Source organism: Lutjanus erythropterus, chromosome 10 (genome assembly GCF_056507025.1).
Source record: "Lutjanus erythropterus isolate fLutEry1 chromosome 10, fLutEry1.hap2, whole genome shotgun sequence".
In the NCBI taxonomy this organism is placed as follows: Eukaryota; Metazoa; Chordata; class Actinopteri; order Lutjaniformes; family Lutjanidae; genus Lutjanus; species Lutjanus erythropterus.
Window position 1 is genome coordinate 9,100,028 of NC_139326.1, and position 21,432 is coordinate 9,121,459.

The following is a 21,432-nucleotide window of genomic DNA, read 5'->3' on the forward strand; positions in this document are numbered from 1 at the left end:
ACAATGAATTTTAATATTTAATGTGTATTTTAATTTCATTAATTTAAAAAGTGTTAGTTATGTTACAGTCTTTTCATACAATAGTGTTCTCATTTAGCTTTAGAGTCTGACAAGAGTGTGCGTAAGGCTGAATCCTCTGTGTTTTAAAGTAAAAAAAAAGATAAAAATGAGATAAAGTGAAATGGTAGACAATTAATCTTTTTGCCCTTTTAAATTTAATTTTTAAATTAATTACACTTCATTACACGTCACTGACCTTGGCAAAGACAATGATTATAAAAGACCAAAACGTCTGTAATGAAACTGCCTAACATTTCCCAAAAGATACTCTACTTCAAATTGTGAGAACATTTCTCTTATTTTCAAAGAGCGATAGATATGGGCTCGTAGAATAAAATGTGAATAAGAAAGTCACTGACAGGCAAGGAGTCTCACTCTGTTGCTTCAGGAAAGGTGCGACAGTAACAAGGGGCTCCTCCTCAGCTGATAGTGTCACATGTCATTGAGCTCTGCCACCTTGCTGCTGATGTGCCTGATATCCCTCTGAAGCTTCTTCTTGTCAAGGTGGGATTTGATGTCACTTATCTGCCTCAGGGACTCAATGGCATCGTGCACAGACAGGAACCCTGTCCAAAAGAGAAGCGGGGTGTGCAGACGATATAACCAGATATAACCCCGCCAAGCACTACATGCAGAAACTCTCTCTGTGATGAACATCCTGTTTTTAATAAACTTAAGAAAAGAAAAAATCTTATAACCCAAAGATATTCAGTTTATTGTCACAGAGGACTAAGTAAACCAGAAATATTCACATTTAAGAGGCTGAAATTTTCTTTAAAACATTGATTATCCAAATAGTTCATGATGGTGGACAACTAATCAATTAATTGACTAATAATTGCAGCTCTAAATCAACAACAGAAAGGCTATCTAGACACTTAATATCTGCATTTTTTAAATGTTATTTTGTAATAATGTATTTGTATACTGTCCCCTGTGTATGTAATGTGTATTGTGTCCCTTTGTGATTTAAAAAGAAAGGCTCACCAGATATAATAATGCATGTGAGGTGAAAATTACTCTCTGAATACTGCTGGTGATTGAGGTGTTAAACTGGTCCTCCGTTGGGCTTTTGCTCTAATTGTATACTGCTTCTAACTGCTTTGTTATAATTACTTGCATTGGCTGTAACCTTGTTTAATTTGGTATTTTGCAAAAACATGTTACATTTCTATTTAGGTTCTATTCATTCAGTGATGTTAGCTCTCTAATATCCCTGCGGTCTCAGTCTCTAATCTCTGGATAAAACTGTCTTCAGTCCAATCATCAGTTATCATGACTTCATTGGGTAGTTACTGCCTAAAATGGAAATATGTTTCAATATTGCATGTAGTCTAAGGAGTAATATTCAGTGACTGTGAACTGTGAGATGGAGGGATAAACTTTCTTGTGCAATGATGGGATATTAAATCTCCCTCCTTCTCTTTCTGACTGCCTGCCTGTCTTGCCGCGAATATTTACGACACTCATCAATTATGCATTGCTTTTCTCTCCTCTATTACATCTCCCTCCATCTTTTTGTCCTATACTTAAAATAGAGCTATGGACGGATGGCTCCCTAGGACGGGCTGAGTGGTGATTCATAGAGCAGTTTACCCCTGCCCTTATTTACTGAGGGAGCCTCTTCTATTTGTCCGCACGTTAATATGAGCTGGAGACTGAGGGGCGTTGACAGACTGTGGGGAAGGTTTGAGATCTTATGCCAGGGCTCCTGGGAAATGAGTCTCCAGTCGGCACAGTGGTGAGATGTGGATGGATGTTAACAGCACCTTGATGCAGAGCTGAGCTGATGTACTGGGATGCCTGGATAGATGTGTAGCTTGTCCTGTGATTTATTAGCTTTGATGCAGCGACATGAGCAGCTGTAACTCACATCCATCTAATTTAATCTGTTTCAATTTGGAGCTCATGTTAGTTTGTGTGTTGCTGGTTGTTTTCTTTGTCAAATATAGAGAGAGAAAGTATTGATCGGCTCACGAAATAGTATTTTAATAGGATGTTATGATTAGGGCTGCACTTTTAATTGAAATATTATCAAAATTGCAATAGCCAAATTGCAGGATCTGCAATCATTTGATAAAGGAAAAATGTGCAGAGATGCCCTGGCCTACAAATCGTGTTCTCCAGATGTAAGAAAACATGTTTGTTGAGGTACAGAACAAGCAACAAATGTCACATCATCATCAGCTTTTTTCTATGAAAATAAAAATTATGATGCAAAAATTATCCTCTCTACTAATCATGAATCATTAAGGTTGGCAAAAGTATGGATACTGAGATACTTTTTGGATATTAAACATTTAAAATGATACAATATCCCATAATTATAGCATCAAAAGTACTGAAGAAAATAGTGATCCAAGTGTTCCATCAAGACCTCAGTTCAGTTCAGTGTTTATTGCCCCGTCTGACATTTGGCTTGCAGTAAAGCACAACCAGACAGTCTTCAGGGACTTTTATTAGCAGCACTGTGTAGGTTGTAAATTTTAGTATAGGAAAAAAGTTAGTATATTTTGTGTGCCCAGGTTTTTTTGCCATGGAATCAAAGAAGTATTGTTTTTTCTACTACAAATAATTGATTATTAATCAACTGTACAATTAATTGCCTTTTTTTTTTTTGAACGATTAATAATTTTGAGTTATTTTTTGAGAGAAAACTGACTTCAGCTTCTCAAACATGAATATTTTCTGGTTTCTTTATTCCTCTATGACAGTAAACTGAATATCTTCGGGCCATGTACTCAAAAAGACATTTGAGGCTTCTTCTTCTTCTTGGGCTTTGGGAAACATTTTTCACCATTTTCTGTCATCTTATGGACCAAACAACTAATCCATCAATCAAGAAAAAAATGGGTAGCTTAATCAATAATGAAAATAATCGTTAGTTGCAGCCCCAGTGACAACAATGTGATTTTTTCCCCATATCATGATTTGATTCTAATCTTGGATTTGTCTGGCCATATTTAAAATATACTCTATATTTCACTTTATATATTTTTTTTCACTAACCTTGTTTCAAGTCTGTTGCCAGCCATATCGATTTGATCGTGGTCTGTCTGTCTGAACTAGAGTGATTCTTTTCCTGAACTCACGTTGAACTTCTTCTCATTCACCGTGACATCGTACTTTTTAATCCCCTCAATGCTCTCCATCTCTGTGACTCTGGCTCGATTTCTTTTTGAGATCATGAACAAGTGATTGACTGATATCATCATCCGGACTGTTAAACTGCCTTTTAGCATCAGGATAATAGGATGGGAGAAGAATCCATTTTGTCTTTAACGTCTCTCAGGGAAAGCAGTGACATTCAGAAGGAGATGTGAGTCTGATTTTCAGGACAGTCCTCCAGGTTACGTAGTCATGTTTCTTTAAATACCAATTAAAATAGTTCCCTATATCTTGAAAACAGAAATAAACAAACCCACCTCACACCATGGGTTTCAACACCATTATAAATGTCACTATTTGATGACTCATGGTGTCTTTTGTTTGTTTGCCCACAGGTGGAGCTGCTCTGGTTGATTGAAAGAACCAATAAAGAAGGAGCTGGGATTTTAGCTCTCGCTCCTCCACCATCAGGCCTGACAGCAGCAGCAGTGGTGACTGTGACCAGAGGGCTGTACTATGAATCAAAATCAACGGGTTAGAGAGGTATGTTGAGCCTAAAGCCAGAGTTTTCAATGACACAAAGGTCTGTTAACCTGGCTACATCTGGCTAGAAGATGGTTACTTATATTGAACATATATAACCTGGTCTGGAGCAGGTTGTGTTCAGACTTTCGGCTGGAAAACGGCTGGAAAAGCACCACCCTGTAACTCATACTTCTCCTGATGATGTTTTCTCTTGCCAATATAGATTCTCACCTGAGGGAAGATGTTATTTTATTTAAACCTGTTGAGTCGTATGTGAGCGACGTCACCAATCGAAGCTGTACACGTATGCATGCATGTATGTATGCGTCCCGCTGGCGTGGGCGCCTACATGCATTCAGTTGGTGATGCAGAAAATCTTTTTTTTTTTCCTGTTCGCTTCAGGCAATATTAAACTTGAAATTTTATACATCTACACACTAGAAGAATGATGAAGCAGCTACAGCCACCTTGAATGTTTTAGTGCTGGTATTGCAACTAATACAACAACGATTATAAAATTGATTAGTCTGTCCCCTAGATCCTCAGACTGTGGTACGACGCCACTGGTTGTACATGGAAGAGTGTCTGACATTTTTTTTTTTAAATCAAATTAATTAAATATTTATTCATAACAATGGTCTGTTATACATAATAATGGTCTATTATATGTAAGGGATAATGCACAGCGAGCAGGTCATTATTGTGAAATAAACCCCAACAGGGTAATGCAGGACCCCGACGCAAAGTGGAGGCGTCTTGAATCTCCCTGGAGGGGGATTTCGATCACAATGACCTCCTCGCTGCACATTATCCCACTTATTACATGGTTACAAAAAGGATTTTATTGATTTTAAAATTATTTTAATGCTCCTCCAGAGTTTATGATCACAATTGTTTCCCATGTCACCATGTAATAAAGTCAAATAATCATGTGTTGTCCAACAAGCCTTGATATAAAATATTTTGATGACATGAAACACTGATGTACTGGTGCAGTTTAGTTCAAGTGCCACTGCAACTTCATGGTTGGTATTTGTCTGATATCCCATATGATGTGATGTGATTGGAGAGTGATATTCTTCAAATTAGCCTATTACTTTTATAACATTACTGGATATCATAAGGAAATGTTCTCATATTTATGATTATTCCTTTCTAATGTAGTGTACATTGCCAATGAAAGAAGTGCTTTCCGAAGCGTGTTGGAAATGAAATTTCTGAAATATTCTTTAGTAAGGAGCCTTTTTGGGGTCATAACACCACATGACATGTGAGTTGAAAACCCTCTGAATTAGGCACGTTGCCTCATACATATGCAAGCACTGCTGCCCTTATTATCAGCACTGAATTATACTGATAGCTCACCTCTCATGCTTAATTTAAGATGTCAGCACTAAGTCGTTGACCGCTGTCATTAACTGGAATATTAAGAATCTCATTTGTGGGCAAAAGAATAAATCTAATTAGTCAAGAAATGAGGTAATTTCAATTGATGATTAATTATGAAGTCTCTCTCTTTTTCCCTCTACATTTTTCTCTTTTGTGAAGCGTTTTTGCATGTGCATTTTTTCCTTTACGTAAGTGGTTTGGTTAGTTTGCTCACTGATGACAGAGAGTTACAGGCACATCACCCACCTTTGTGGTATTCCTGTTTGAGCAGCTGCAGCTCCTGATGAAGGCCGCTCTCCACTGAGGTCAGTCCTTTACTCAATTTGGATTCACAGCGCTTCAGCTGATCTGCCTGACTGCGCTCGGCCTGGTCCAGCTGGGTCTCAAACTGCCCCACACGGGCCTCCAGAGCACATAGCCGTTCAGTTAATCTAGACACTGCCTCTGACTGAGCACACACACACACACACACACATACACACACACACAGAAAAATGAAGATTTCAAACTTAAGTTTCTTAATCCTCACAAAAAATTTCTCTGATTTCTGCTTCTTAAATATGAATATTATGTCTTTGGGTTGTGGACAAACAAAGTATTTGAGGACGTCATTGTGGGCTTTAAAGATTAAACAACTAATTAATTAATTGAGAAAATCATCATCAGATGAATTGACAATGAAAATAATTCTACACTAATTCTACTCTACAGTGCATTTTATTGTCTTTTGTTGGCATGAAACAGGAAGAGAGTGATTAAAAACTAACCAAAAGTTTCACAGATCTCTTCAATGTCAAAAATGATTTTAAAAGAGTTGTTTTAATCAACATCTTTTTTATTTTACAGTAAAATGAAAGAAAAAACCCATTTCAAAGAAAAAGGTAAATTCCTGCGCACACTTCACACGTCTGCATTGATTTATTTAAAAAGTGCAGATGTTTCAGTCACAAAATCCCAAATCCCTGAAAATTATTATTTAGAGTAGATAACATGATCAACATATGACTTATGATAATATTATGACTAAATCACTTATGTAGGCTATAATTCATGCTTTTAGTCATTAAAAATGTCCTGCGTCCTGTGAATATCGCTTCATATCGTCCTCAGAGTCTGTAACTGATCAGAATTGGAGTTTGATGTTTTTCTGTTTATTCTAGACATTTTTATCCCTCCACCCACCTGTCCTGAATTTCACCGTTCTCATCTGGTCATTGTTCCTCCCACACCGCTGTGGACTATCACATAACCTCTATATAAACACTATTTCACTTTATGATTGCTATGTCTTGAAAGGTCCTTATGACTGAAACATCCTAACTTTTTTAATAAATTGATACAGAAGTATAAGTGTGAGCAGGAACTGACTTTTCTCTGTGAAATTGATTTTTCCGGGCTTTGATTCTCTACACCACAAAAGGGACCAAGCAAGTTGCCTTCTGCTCACCTTGAACAAGTCACCCGTATAAAACCCTCCCTTTAACTCTCCCTCTGCATCTGTTCCACCTGATAACCATTTTCAAAGTAAAGTATTTCTTTTCTGCTGAGTCACAGCTCAAAAAGTATGACCAGACTGTGCACATTTGAGCAAAAAATGTCTCAACTTGATTGTCAAGGTGTCAAAAAACTTCAAGAACACAAAATGTACAGATATACAATACTCCGAATGAGGCCTGCATTACATTTTTTTTGTGGACATCATTGCATATACTGTGGATCAGTACCATTTTGTCCTGCTGTTGTGTGCAGCGCTGCACTGAGCTGTTGAGCTGTTGTTCTGTCCACTTCCTCAGTGAATCTGTCTGCTCCTTGGCTTCCTTCAGTTCACCTGTCATCCTGCAAAGCCACCGGGAACAGAAAGAATAGACATTCTGCAGTCACAACAAATAACAACCATAATGATAATAAACTTAATTTATAGCATCTTTCATAAATTAGAATGCAGCCTAAAGCGCTTCACAAGAGAAATCAATGAGAGATATTAAAAACAGGAGACACAAGGAGCAAAAAAAGGATAATATAAGTAATAAAAAAGTTAATTAACAATTTTACGATATAAAAAACAACGTATGAGAAATATAAAATAATAACAATGACATTGAAAAAAGAGGATTAAAACAAAAGCAAGTTTGTAAAAATGCTTTTGAGCTGTTTCAACAGAAGCTGCTTATCTAATTTGTGATGGAAGTTTGTTCCAAACTTTTTGTGCACAACAACAGAAAGCTGCTTCACCATATTTTTTGTCATAAAGTACAATAATCATGTGTTGTCCAGTCCAGTTTCAGTTGTTTTCGGTACATTATTAAAAATCAATCCTCAGTGTCACAGGTAGCCAGTGCAGTGATATCAATACTGGTGTTATATGTTCTCTTTTCCTGTTTTTTGTTAAAATTCTTGCTGCTGCATTTTAAACATGTTGTCACCTATCAGTGGTTTGTTAAATCCATTATAGAGTGCATCAAAGTAGCATTTTTTTGTTTTCTTTTTCAAACATAGTCACCAAAAACACCATTAATAGATAATTATGATTTTCTTAAGCATGCAAACAAACTGACTAATACCTGGAAACTTGAACAATGCTTGCTGTAAATGTGTGGTGCTTAGAATTTTTGTATTTACATAACCAATACTTTATTGGCACCTCCTTGTCTTTGCACTGATTTATGTCTGTGATGTGAAACAGCCAGTCATAAATCAATAACTGATATTCTGCTGCTTTATCTTAAAAGCAAGAGGCTTTACATTGAGTAATGGTTGAAGCGTCAGCATTACATTCTTTCTTTGGTAATTAGAGGTGAGACTTCCTCAGCAATAGTGATGCTTTTTTTGGGTTTACTTGATGCCAGCCTCAGCAGGAGGAGCAGTGTTGCTTTGCGGTTTGGAGCTGCTACTTTATGTGCATAAAATAAGGTCACACAAACCCATTTCACCAAAGGACTGAATGCACATCTGCACACATGCAAACGTAAGAATGCATATGCTTACAGAGGAAACGTGCTTCCAGAACGAATATAATGATACCTCATGAATTAAAAAGACATGTTCACCCTCTCCTCCTCCACTGAAAACAGGCAACATCCTATCAAACAAAGCAAAAGGGAGTATAGCTTCTGTCCACAAACACAGATATCTCTCCCTTAGATTTACCCCGGCTTTCAACATGAGATATGTCAGAGGACAACACAAAACAAACACCCCATTACAGAAAAAGAAAGAAAAAGAAAGACAAAAACCTAGAGAATACTGGTTTCATCTGAATCTACCAGCTCATTATACCATATGCCAGTACAAATGTGTCACTCTATTAAGGCCATAAAGGATCCCCAGACTTGTTTGAAAATATCTATCAATCTGCTACCTTAAAACAGCACGGGCTGGTTGATTTCCAGAGTCTCCATATTATTCTTTACATCCCGTAGTCGTAGAGAGACGGTACAACAACCTATTTTGTTTATTGCAAATTGTTTCTAACATCATATTTGTCAAAGTACTAATAATATTTTTTTCTCTTCAAATTTGGTCAGTATTATTATGATGTTTTTTAACTAGGTGGATTACTTTGATGAAAATGTGATCAGAATACAAAAAGAGAAAACTGTGTGTTGGAATGATGCTTCATGAACAGTTAACAAATGCTTGATATTCATCCTAACAGGTTGCTGTTTATTTAGCTGCATGTAGCTCACATTACTCACACAGCCCACTGGGTAAACAGTGTTTAAGTGTCTCAGATGAAAGTTGCAACCTTGGACATGCTGAGTTAAGTACTGTGTGGGCTGTATTGTGATACAGGACAAAACTCACTGTAGCTCATTGAGATTTTCTCTCTTGGGTGAAGTTAAAGCTTTATAAAAACATATTGGCACTTCAATTCAGTTGACCTTCTTGTTTCCAATTCCTCCAATTCAGGGGATTCTTCCTAAATGAGAAAATCAATGTGTGTCCGTGTGTGTCTGTGTAATACAAATCAGACTCCCACCGCAAATGAACTTAACTCTAAATGTCTGCTGCTACAGTGACACCTCATTTATAACACCACACTGGCTGGCTAATCTGGCTAATGTGGACGGTCATCAGGCCAGACGTGCACCAGACAACAGGACAGCTGATTTGTCCACATTAGATGAGTTATCAGAATCTGCCTGTTTCCATGGAGTTTTATCACTCCCCTGTTCTAAGAGTGTCAGCGTGTCTCTATTTAATTGACGTTCATGAGTTTGTCTGAGGCTTATTATCAAACACGTTCTTTCATCAGTGGCCTTGTGCCGTGAGCAGAAGAAGCAGCTGAATCAAGGCTCTGACCAACACCAGGACAGAAGCTACAGCTATAAGATGTCCTCTGAAAAAAAAAACCCACTACTGTGGGCAGCTGGCCTTTCTATTGAGCGTGTGCAGGCATCTTAGAAAAGGGGTTATGATCTCTAATTCCAAACTGTCAATGACCTGGCACCATTAATGATGTGACGGGATAAAAATGCACTGGAGCCTAAAGTCTGGATGGAAACAGCATTTCAAGAGTATCGAGCTTCTGGATCACAATGTATTTCCATGTGAAACAGGACAGGTGGGACATAATATTTGGAGGAACTTCAACTTTGAATGTTAAAAAGTGTCATAACATTGAGAACTTATCGCACCATGCTGTTGCTAGCTAGCTCTGTATCTATTGTTTAAATCTGTGCTGCTAAAAGTTATTTTAGTTGAGATATATTGATGGGTGGATGTCAGGATATTTTAAGTTCCATCTGCAGGCTTACCTCTGCAATCTGGCCCTCATGTGCGTTATCCTAGTTGTATATGTACGATATTAGAATATGATTGAATTTTGATATAAGAAAGACAAATAAATGGACTTTTGTATGTTTTTGAATATTTTGTTAAAAACAAAATTAAGACAAATTTTATTGATGCCAAATTCACTCATCACAGCACCTCGAGAGTCGCAAATAGAGGGAGAAAAAGAGCAAGTGATAATTAAAAAGAAAAAAAAAACTAAATTGAAAAGCTATATACACGCGATATAAACCATTTACTTATACAGATGTATGGATAATTGTTTGGGATAATTGCACACATACACGCATGGTGTGTGGCATAACAGAGAAAAAGTGCAGAAAAACTATTGCCTTGTGATCATTGGTTTGGATACTAGCAGGACATTCACAGGATAATTTAGTGATATATTATTGTTGTAGTATGATATGCATATGTGTATATATAAAAATATGAAAAAAATAGGATGTAACCTAACCTAAAAAGCGCACCAACAACAACAGGTGCACAATATGACCAGGAACGTGATTTAAAATAATTAAAAACTGTTTTTTGGTCATGGGTTTCATTTGTGGAAACCAAACAGGCCTTGATTGGCAGATGTCTTGTTGCAGATTTTGAGGCCATAAATATTGTTACTTCTAACAAAACTGACTTGACAGCACATGCAACTTTATGTATCTTAGCTCTAAATTATATGGTCAGAGTTAAGAGGGTTTGGATGATGCAAAATCCACTGAGGTCCTCCTGTGGGCTGAAGGTTAATGAAGGACCCTTTAAAATCAGCTGTGTTTGCTTCACACTGACTTGGCACAGAGGCAAGGTGGACCAAGTTTGGAGAGTAAATAAATAAATAGTAAATAATCCAGATATATATTACGACCTATACTATCTGAAGGCATTTGTTTTTTTCTCTTGTCATTGTTCTACCTGTGTCAGAAACGCAGACTGCTGCTTTTCATCTATTTTTATCTTTTGTTCTTTTGGTTCTAACATGATCAGTGACCTGGTTTTCATTACAGATCTACAACATGACTAAACAGAGCGTATTCATCCTTCATCTCTCCCTCTGTTTCTGTTTCCCCCCGTGGTAAAACTATATGATTAATACAGCATATTGCTGTCAATTGAGATTATTTATTAGCTGGATTAGTAAATCAATTTAACTAGCGGCTTTTCTTTGCCTCTAGCATCAATTCTGTGATATGACTCTGAATGGCTCAGCTTGAAATAGACTGAGTTGGCACTGGGGATATTATTTGATAAGCAAATTAGTAACTCATTGATTTTCTTTATTATGTGGGTCTTTGCAGAATGAAGAGGGGGGCATAAAAATCAATGACTGGAGGAGTTCTGTTAAAATGTAAATTATCCAAGACAATGACAAACGTTCCAGTCACAAGCACACTGAATAAAACGTCTTCAAGAAATTTGACTCTGGAGAAAATACAGAATAAAAAAAGAACAACTCATGTTTAAAAAGATGCCTCGACATGTTAAATTAAAAGTGATGTCAACAGACATCAATTGTTGTGCAAAACCATCTTCATGCAAATACTGATATTATAATAAAACCTAACCTCCAGTTTAACAACCAGTGTTTGGACAGAGCAGCAGTTCAATTTCACTGCAAAAAAAAAACAAACAAAAAAAACAGTAGCCGTATGTTTGTCTGCAGGAGTCTGTAGCCCAGGGCCGCTCATTTTGAGGCTTGCAGGCCAAACATGGCCACCCACTTCGGGTCGTGCTCACTTTGTTTATGTTCATGATTTGACAAGCTCATGCTTTTATTTTCCATATTTGAGAATACTGTAATTACGGCGAAATGTAAATTGTGTGTGTGAATTTGGGTACCACAGCAGTAGCACCAGTAGATAAGATTTGTTGCTGTGAAACTGTAACACAATTTTTTCCACCTACAGTATCAGTTGTAGCCAGTTTTAACCATTTTTGCTGTCTTTTTTGCTCCCTTTCACGAGAAATGGTTGTGGGCTTCAGGAAAGGCCCGGGTCCACCCAGAGTCCTTCATCACCCAGGACCTCAAGCGGGACCTAAGCATCAGCTTCTGCACCAAGACTGCACAACAGAAGATGTAACTCCTGGTGCAGCTTAAGTAATTCAACCGTCTAAACACAATGATGGTGGCCTTCTACATTGCCATCATCATCTTCTCCAACGCCATCTGGTGCACTGCTGCCACTGCCAAGGACAAGGGCAGAGTGCAGCGTGTCATTTGCTCTGTAGAGAAGGTGATCGACTGCAATCTGCTTTCCCTCCAGGACCCTGAGGGGTGCAGGTAAGATTGTGGCGACCCCTCCCACCTGGACACAAACTCTTTGACACACTCTCCTCGGACAGGCCAGAACCTCACACCACAGAAACAGTTTTTCTCAGCTGCAGCTGGCCACAGCCCTCCTCAGTCACTCAGACACTGGCTATATTTACATGAATAATAAATTCCAAAAAAAAATAATAATAATAAATCATGGACACCAGAAATAAAATTATCTGATCAAATTACATGCATCAATTAATCAGAACTTTTTTGATATGTGTGAACTGGTTCTGCCTGCTGTGAAGTGCCTAATATGCTGGAAGAAGTGTTTCCACTTTGCCCACCACCAGTAAACCAAGAAGTTTTTACACCCCCTAATTTTCAAGATGGACCCACATCATATCCTGGAAACAATATTAGCATCTGACCAGTTTTGTTTCACTGCTTCCATGCTTCTGTCCCTCCTAGAAACTTGTTTGTGCATTTTCTGCTTCTTACTTCCTGCCTTCCTTCCTTCTTGCTTTTTGCTCTATGTTTATGTTTATGGTTATGCACCAATATGCTACAGCAAATTCCTTGTATTTGAAATACTAAATACTTGTACTCTTTAGTTAGTGGCCTTACCTGGCTTCTAATAGTTTAACCTCTGTGTGCAGATTAGACATGGAGCTCTGTTGGTCCTGGGAATGCTCTGACAATGAGGCCTCCAGTCTTCCCACATCATGACGAAGCTGGAAATCAAACAGACACAAGCTGTTATGTGACGCTGCAGCATCTTGTGGTGCCGGCTCCATGATCTGACCTTTACCCTTCTGCCGTTTCTGCTGAGCTGAGCTGATTGAGCCACTGCACCACTTCTGCGGCCATTCGGGACTGGGAGTAAAACAGCGGTGACCCACTTTCTCTGCCTTTTCAATTATCTTTATGGTACATGCTTGACCACTGCTCCACAGCTAATGTGCTGTCATCACAGTGATTGACCACCCCGTGCCACACACAGAACTGAGTGCAGGCTGAATCACTGTGTCGAGGACTGTCGTGGCTGGATTTTGAATCAGTAAAGTAATGGAGAGCATTATAATGTGTTACATATGTGTCCTAATCCAGGTTTTTACTTCTATTTAAGATAGAAATTTCACACAGAGGCCAGTAAAAGGTGATTACAGAGAGACCTTGACACCCCCGTTTGAATGACTTTCACATCTCACATTGTTCTGTCAGTCTGTGGTTGTGGAAGAGCCTCTGAGTTTATTTGATAAGGCTGGTCTCACTCAGCGGCAGTAATCTCCAAAACACCTGCCAGCCATCCTGTCGAGGATAAACAGCAAAATACATCCCCTGTGTGTATCGTCAGATTAGCAGTTCCTTCAGGCGAGCAGAATTTAAATGAATGTAATCCTGCTTTTATACCTAATACGTTCACAAAGGAGAACATTATTCCATAAATTGAGACTGGAGTATTCGAAAGAATCAAATGCTCAATATTTTGTGTGTGTGTGTGTGTGTGTGTGTGTGTGTGTGTGTGTGTGTGTGTGTTAAAACAGAGGAGGGGCAGGGATTAAGGTTAGGGTTCTATATTTTGCAATTTACTGTAATACGGCATAATTTAAGAAAACTAATAACAGTAAGGGCCACATTTTACGGTGATCTAAAGTGCATGGCTCAGAGCACAGGGGTACCCCCCCTGTGCGCCCATGGTGGGATACACCTTATCAGCTGTGCATTAGTGCCTTGATTAGTTAGCTTACAGAAGCAGGTGCAGTTGGAGCATTGGCAGGAAAACAGGCGAAAATACTGATTACACAGACAAGACAGTTAGCTGGGATTCCCGCTAATACTACTGTGGGTGGAGGAAACTGAATCAGAAAGTGTTTCTAAAGTCCAGCGGGTATATAAAACAAGCATCAGGCTCTGACAGAAGTACACATACCTTTTCCTTTCCGGTGTCATGGTTAGATATAACATCTTGTACATTTTGCATGTAATACATCATAATTTTTTAGTTCTTGTTTTTAATCTGTTTTTTTTTTTAGATCCCAATAAACACACAGACACAAACGCTCCAGCTACTCCAGCTGCCATGCTGACAGATCTGTTAAAGACGATCTGACAGCTGTGATCCAGTCCCGTGCACACTTTGCACGTCTACTGAGATTTATTAGACTTTATAATTGCAATAATAATTCCTTATTCATTATTGCTGAAAATAATTTTAGACACTCACACACAAACACGCACTGTTTCGCTATTTACACTTTATTGCTGATAGAAAATATCAAAGGACACTTTATTAATCCACAGTTCTGTGAGGGGAAAAAAAATTAACACTGTTTGCTATCTTGTGCAGATGAACCTGCATCACAGACTTTACGCTTCAGCTAGGTTTTAGCAGGTCTGTGATGCAAGTCAGACAAAGTGTAGGGTACTTTACTTTTTTCGCCCCTACCTCTCAGACAGCCTGAGTCTCCCACAGGTCATACTGGTGCTAGTGGAAAAGTTATTAGGAATCATGGTCTGGGAACCATAAATGTCTGTACAAAATATTATGGCAGTCTATCCAATAAATGTTGAGATATTTCACAGGATAAGTGAAACTTTGACCTGCTGGTGACACTGGGTAAAAAGTTAGCAGACAAGGAAGTGTTCATCCTTTGGAAAAAACACGTTTGTCCCAAATTTCGTGACAATTCATCCAATAGTTGTCAAAACATGTCAGTGGTGGACCGACCGGCAGAGCCACACTTCTACAAAAGTATCATAAAACTATTCAGTGTACTATCCTAGCTACACATTATTACAGATTTCAGAGTCAGTGTCACAGAGATATAGAGGATCAAGGAGTATCAGAGGACTGACTTTAAGTCACTTTCTTCTTGGCACTGGTGTGAAGCTTCTTATGTAAGTGTATTTAGGCTAAAGTGGTATCATAAGTTTTGGATGCCAAACCCTTTGTCAGCAGCAGTGATGCACCGTCTCTCACCTTGACTTCCAGATCCTTGAACCGTACATCTACAGCTGACCTGAGCTCCGACACCTCCTGCTGCAGTCTAATCAGCTGCCGCTCCCCCGAGCTCACGCCAGCGCTCAACTTGGCAATGCTGGCATCACACCTGAAATAATAGGTGGGGAAGCACTGAATGAGAATAGTGGGGTGGGAGGGAGCTGAGGAAAGGTGTTAATACTAGGAGATGAGCACAAGGCTGGAGAAAACAGCTTTTTACTAATGCACACTGGGTAGACACACAGGCAGACGGATGGAAAAAAATCAGACAACTGCCCTCACTGACGCTCTCCGAGGTGAGATAATGGAAGCCAAAAGTTCTGCTGAATCCTAAGCAGTGATAGTTTATCCTCTGAATGTTGAACAAACACATTGAAATGTCGCAGTGGATATGTGTTTGTTGCTGAATTACTGAAGCCAAAATGTGACAACCAATGAATGAATAAGTTAACTAGAAGAGTACAGTCAGTAAATGATGGTGAAGCACCTACTGCAAAGCTCTCATAACTGCCAGATGGAACAAGCAGAGTAGGGATAGATGCAAATATTTTGCCTCATGGATCACCACACTCCTAAATTTGGTGGCACAAGTGCATGTTTGATGGCTCAAATGTAAATATAAAGAACAACAATACAAAAAAGGTCATTTAACACAACTTAACACGGCCTTCCTTAGATGAGACACTTACAGTTGACACTTCTGGTGGTCATATCTAAGGCTAAGGTCTGAGGTCACACACTTAGATAAGTCATATACTAACCCTTTAAACTCCTACTTCTAAAGTCTTGTTTTTAGCTTAGTAGGTGTTGATGATTTGCCACCTCTACCGGTGATGAATTAAGAATCTGCAGTCGATATAAAACAGAGCAGTAAAATTAGTAATTAGTGCAATTTTTCAAAAATTGTGATTCACCATAATCACGAGAGGTCCTTCTGTGCACAGTCATAAATGTGCACGTTCACATGATCTACCGCTCAGATAATAACTAGTTTAAAACAATTATCACCAAACGCAATCATCAGATTACAGGAAAATACTCTGTAGCTTCTCATCTGCCCCGTCTTGTTTCAACACTCTCTGTTCATTATGTGCAATAAGCCTGAACTGTGATGACTCTTGTTATCAGCAGTGCAAGACAGCTCTCTTCCTTCCTAATTTAAGAAGCCATCACTAAGCCTGCAAATACTTTCTCTGTCGGTCTCTATCAGAGTTACTGTGTGTGTAAGTCAATATAATTTATGATAAAATACAGTGTAAACTAAACAATCAATCCCAGCAGCTAATTATGTAGTTGTCCAGTGTGAAATTTGGGATATTTCCCTGCAGACTACTACAGCCCTTCCACAAGAGATTTCACTGAGGTATTCAGCTCATCAAAACCCTCTGGCCCTCAACTTGATTATTTATGACTATCATACAGAGGTCATTAGAGTGAGTAGGTGAGGTTTTTCCTACAGCTTTTATTGTGCCATAAATCTGCTGTTTGTTGAGTAACAGGCAATATCCGCTCTCACTGCTGACCTCTTAAGTACCAAGAAGGCCGGCCGGCCAAACAGGATGCTCACAAAATAACAACACGTCTTTGATCTTCTGTCGGATGAGAAATTATCTTAGATGTATTGAGCAATCATTTCTGAGGATGTTCAAAAGAATTCAGCGTCGGTGGCGACACAGCAAAAAACAAAAAAAAACACTGCTCCTAATGCAAGTGCTGTTGCGCAGAGGCCCTAAGATGACAGCCTCTTTTCAGAAATGTAATGAGTGCAATCTGCACAGACACCAAATAATGAGCAAGTGCTAATCAGCATCATGAGTGTGTACGAACTTGGAAACTTCACTCTGGTGAGATTGGAATGATTAATGTGTGTGTGTGTGTGTGTGTGAGGGTATCACAGGCGATGTCACGGCAGACTGGAAGTTGTGAGACTGAAGAGCTGCCAGACAGGAAGCAGATACAATTTCACTTCATTAGATGGAGAGAAGAACGAGTAGGAGATCAGCAAGAAGAGTTAATCAGTCAAATCACTTGTGGATCAGACCTGGGTCTGAAGAGTTGTACAATTACACCAAATAAGGGAGGAAAGTTTCATGCTAACTCCATTTAACTTTAAGTCCCCGAGGCATCTTCTCATGCATGTTATTGATCCGTCATAGCAACTGTCTCAGAGACATGTTTTATTAAGATGTTTATTTCATGTGTTTGTATCATAAATTCTTTTGGGTTCATGCAGCCATTAAAAATTGGTTAAAAAGGAATATAAATAAGATATAAAAAGGCTAACTGATTCTTAAAAATGTCTAAAATAAACCACCTTAAAATAATGTTGAATCAAAAATGTAGTGCTCTGTATGTTAGGTATATTTTGAGGAAGAGTGTAACAGATCACATGAATAGCATTTTAGTTTGGTTAGTTTGTGTTATTGTGTAACTCAGGCTCTATGTGAAATTTCATAACAACATGCTATGCTAAAACAGCATGTGAGATATTTTAGCAGGTCTGAAATCTCAGTATGAAACCAAAAGTACGTGAGGTGCGGACTATTTCCAGGGAAATATTACAGTATGCAAGCACGCAATTTTTTTTTTCCCGGGATGGCAAAGTCATTACCTACGCTACTCTAACTCTGGGTAGTACTCGTTGCCTATTGTTGGTTTGGGTCATTTGAGTTGGGTAGTTTATGGGAAGGTTTAGGCATGAAGAGTCTGGACACCATGAGACATAAACATCCCACAATGTAATGTAGTGGTGAAGATGACAACAATAACATCATAGACAAAATCACTTACATCCAGCCCAGACATTAAGATAAGATTATTTTCACATCAAAGTAAAGTTAAAGTTAAATAGCAACTTATGCTACTTAACATAAACAATAATCATAAGTCCATTTTATAAATGAGGCTGTGTGTGCATACCTGGCTACTCTTCCTCTCAGGTCTCCGATGCCAGCCATGTTCTTCTGGTCCAGGCTTTGAACAGCCATTGTGGTTCCCGAGGTGATGGAGTCTCGCTTGACAATCTGTTTCTCCAGGCTCTGCTCAAAACAAAGGCAGAAAATTTGTCTATTTTATGTTGAAGGAATTATAATATCTTCTCACAATATTTATGTGAAATATATAAATAAAGCATTAGTGTGTTCATAAAGTCATTTGTTTGGATCTGGCAGGGAAAATATCTCTCCCCCAGTCATCCAGACAAGTTATCAAGCTGCAAATGTTGAATTGAACGTTTTACCAACACCATCATCACCAAAATGTCTGGTTGTTGCATGTACAATATATCAGAATCAATATTCTACTGATCGACTTACAGTTTCAGAACAATTTAAGGGTCTGTTGTGGGAAATGTCCTCTGCTTAGAAAAAGAACTAAAGACCGTCATCACCCGCTTTGCATTAATGATTGTTGAATATGATAGGACGTTCACATGTGCGCAGTGTGTCTCTGAAAAGCCAACATCAAACAGGCGACCCTCTGGCTTATCAAGGGAGCAAACAGTGACTGTGATGTTCCTGTCATTTGATTTATCGGCATATTCACTTGACGGCTTAGCTTATTGCCTCCTGATGTGCAGAATTAATAAGCTCTTAGGCATTCATGTAACATTTCAGATAATGGCGGCCTCTAATCATGTTAATGGCCCATTTGGTATGCGCTAATGAAGTTATGTATTTCATTTTTTTGCTGTGTTTCTATAAGGTGGTTATCAAAGTGTGGCTTGACTCCAAACACTAAGAGTCAAATTTTCACACACTTCAAAGGAATTCTTTCAACTGCTGTTTTTCAGAGTTAAATGCGTAACTTGGCAGTATTTATCTAACCACATACTGTACATCATTTGTTTTTTGCTTATGCAGACAAAATGTCCTCGAGCTGATGAGGAGTCAGGCAGGCTTTGCTCAGGCACTGCACCATTCTATCAGGTGTAATCAAATCAGCTGTGAGTGTGTGTGTGTGTGTGTGTGTGTGTGTGTGTGTGTGTGTGTGTGTGTGTGTGTGTGTGTCCAGGTGTGTGCTGCACATCAAAAGAGACAAGAGGGGAAAGCAGATAAAAGAATGATCAGGAGGAAAAGGACACCAGGCAGGAATCCATACAGATACACAATGACTTCCATGTAACATTAGTCAAAAAAGGCATTTGCAGGTAATTTCCAGGTAATCCTCAATTAACTTAGAAATCCATATTCTCATTTTGCTTTTTCAGTTTATTCTTTCTTACTTTTTTGAATAAAAGTCTTATTTGTATCACTTCCCTTGTAATGCACTACATGGGTCAATGACATTCACATTCGTTCCCTATTTTATTTTCACGCATGGAAATAAAATGCATGAAATATACAGATGTGGGCATATTATATTCCAGTTAGTTAGCAGCGCTGTGCACATGGTATGTGTGTAGCTGCTCTAACCTGCTAATATGGCCACTGAAATAAATCTCAACAGGTAGCGCACACATTCACTGCCACATGCTTGCTTTTAACTATGTATTTCCATATGCACCCCTATGCCTCCCTACACATCCCTACACATCATGACTGCCTTCTGTATCCTGAGTTCATTTTTAGTCATGGTTGTGCACGCTATGCAAACATATTGTTAAATAGCAAGTATATCTTCAGCCTAACTAGTTACCATGCTGCAGTCTCGCTCGTTATCAGGATTAACCAGACAAATTATGACCAACTATGAACAGGCATGCACAGGTCACTACAGTTACACTGCAAATAGAAGACAAGTCAATATTTGTGTTATTGGTTATCTGTGATATGTGTATGTTATGTGTGATGAATAAAAAAATATTAAACAGTAAATGTATTATCGTTTGGTCCAAATCACTGCTAAATTAATAATTTGAACAAAATAATTATTATTGCATGCGTTTATTTTCTAAAATCATACTCGCACACATGGGGCATTTTGAACCCTTGATAAAATAAGAAAGGAAAAATTAATATAACAATTTGTGGTGAACAAGAACATGATATTTAATGAATGCTTGGAATCTTTAATTATGAAATAAATTGAATTCAAAACAAAGGAACAGTCAGTCATGCATGAAATTTGGGGCAGCAGTAGCTCAGTCTGTAAGTACCAGTTCAAATGCAGCATGAACCAGTCAGTGTGAAGCGTGGACTGGCAGCTGGAGAGGCGCCAAAACAATAAGTGGTCAGGGCGCCTGATTATATATATTGTGTGGCATATGGCAGCCCTCTCGCTCTGACATCTCTCCATCAATGCATGTTTGAGTAAAATAACAACAAAGTGAAAACGTGTAATTTCCCCAAGAGGAGAGGACGAGGTTACTGGAGGTTTTTGACCCATGTTGTGCATTAGAAGTGGATAACTTGTGCATGAATGAGATAAGACATTTCTGGCAAATAGAAACAAAGGTACAGGACACATGGCATCAGTGCATCAATTAAATGCATTAGTATATTTGCATGTAACAACACCCTCCCCGCTAATCTCCTCCATTTACCCTCTTGTATACCTGTATGTCCATGTTTAGCTGCTTGACAATGTGTGTGATGGTCAGTATGTGATTCTCCAGCAGCTTGCGGGAAAGTGCCTCCACCTGGATGGAGCCCTGGGCGGACTGCAGACCTGCTGCCACCTCTTCTTTGATCCTGAAAGCCTGCTCCAGCAGCACAGCCAGCGTCCTCTCCTGACCGCTCAGACGACCCTCCAAGCCATCAGGCCTTAATCAGGAGGTAAACAGAAAAAAAAAAAAAAACAAGCTCGGAGTCATAATAACATTTTAGAGGCTCATTATTATTGATTTTAGTAATTGGGGATGAAAAAGAAAACATAAAAGTTAATATTTTCTAGCACTTGAGGCAGAGGAATACACTCAGGAATAAGAAAACACTTTCTCAGTATAATTTAATTTGAGCATCCATCCAGCCAGAATGAGATGATGTGCGTTGGATTCATGCCCTCAGGTCATCCTCAATTGACTTCATGTCCCTGTTGCATGCTGTGTCACCCTGCCTCATGCTACTGTGGATTAAGGATTAATTTGATCAATGTGATTCACAGCGGTGTAAGAAAGGTCGCCCGTGGTTTCCAAACACATTTCCATCCCATCAGAGGAGGGAAATAGAACTTATCTACCTCTCAGTCACAAATTGATTTTAGAATTGAAATGATGACCCACACAGGAACTAAGGAAGGTGAAAAACATCAGGGTGCTGTAACAGTTTTTGATGACTGAAATAGAAATATAACATGGAAAGAAAATTTACCTGGTGTGATTCTGATAGGGCTGCAGCTTTGATTCCTGTGACATTCTTCTAAA

The 21,432-nt window shown here is 38.7% G+C and overlaps 1 protein-coding gene across 1 annotated transcript; it reads right to left on the reverse strand.

The window, feature by feature from the left end:
* Positions 1 to 151: 151 nt before the first annotated feature.
* Positions 152 to 21,432, reverse strand: fam81b (family with sequence similarity 81 member B). The gene is made up of 8 exons (XM_084729459.1): positions 21,380 to 21,432; positions 20,626 to 20,833; positions 18,051 to 18,169; positions 15,111 to 15,240; positions 12,755 to 12,861; positions 6,807 to 6,918; positions 5,329 to 5,530; positions 152 to 626 (listed from the first exon to the last, which is right to left on the reverse strand). The coding sequence occupies exons 1-8, from the start codon at positions 21,421 to 21,423 to the stop codon at positions 493 to 495; spliced, it is 1,056 nt and encodes a 351-aa protein (XP_084585585.1). The 5' UTR covers positions 21,424 to 21,432; the 3' UTR covers positions 152 to 492.

What these genes read in the sequence shown, in the direction of transcription:
- fam81b (XM_084729459.1), bottom strand. Translation starts at nt 21,423, where the DNA reads ATGTCACAGGAATCAAAGCTGCAGCCCTATCAGAATCACACCAG. An exon ending in AGCTAAACATGGACATACAG is followed by an intron (nt 18,170 to 20,625) that starts GTATACAAGAGG and finishes TGTTTTGAGCAG; the next exon opens with AGCCTGGAGAAACAGATTGT. An exon ending in GTTAAACTATTAGAAGCCAG is followed by an intron (nt 6,919 to 12,754) that starts GTAAGGCCACTA and finishes GTGGCTTTGCAG; the next exon opens with GATGACAGGTGAACTGAAGG.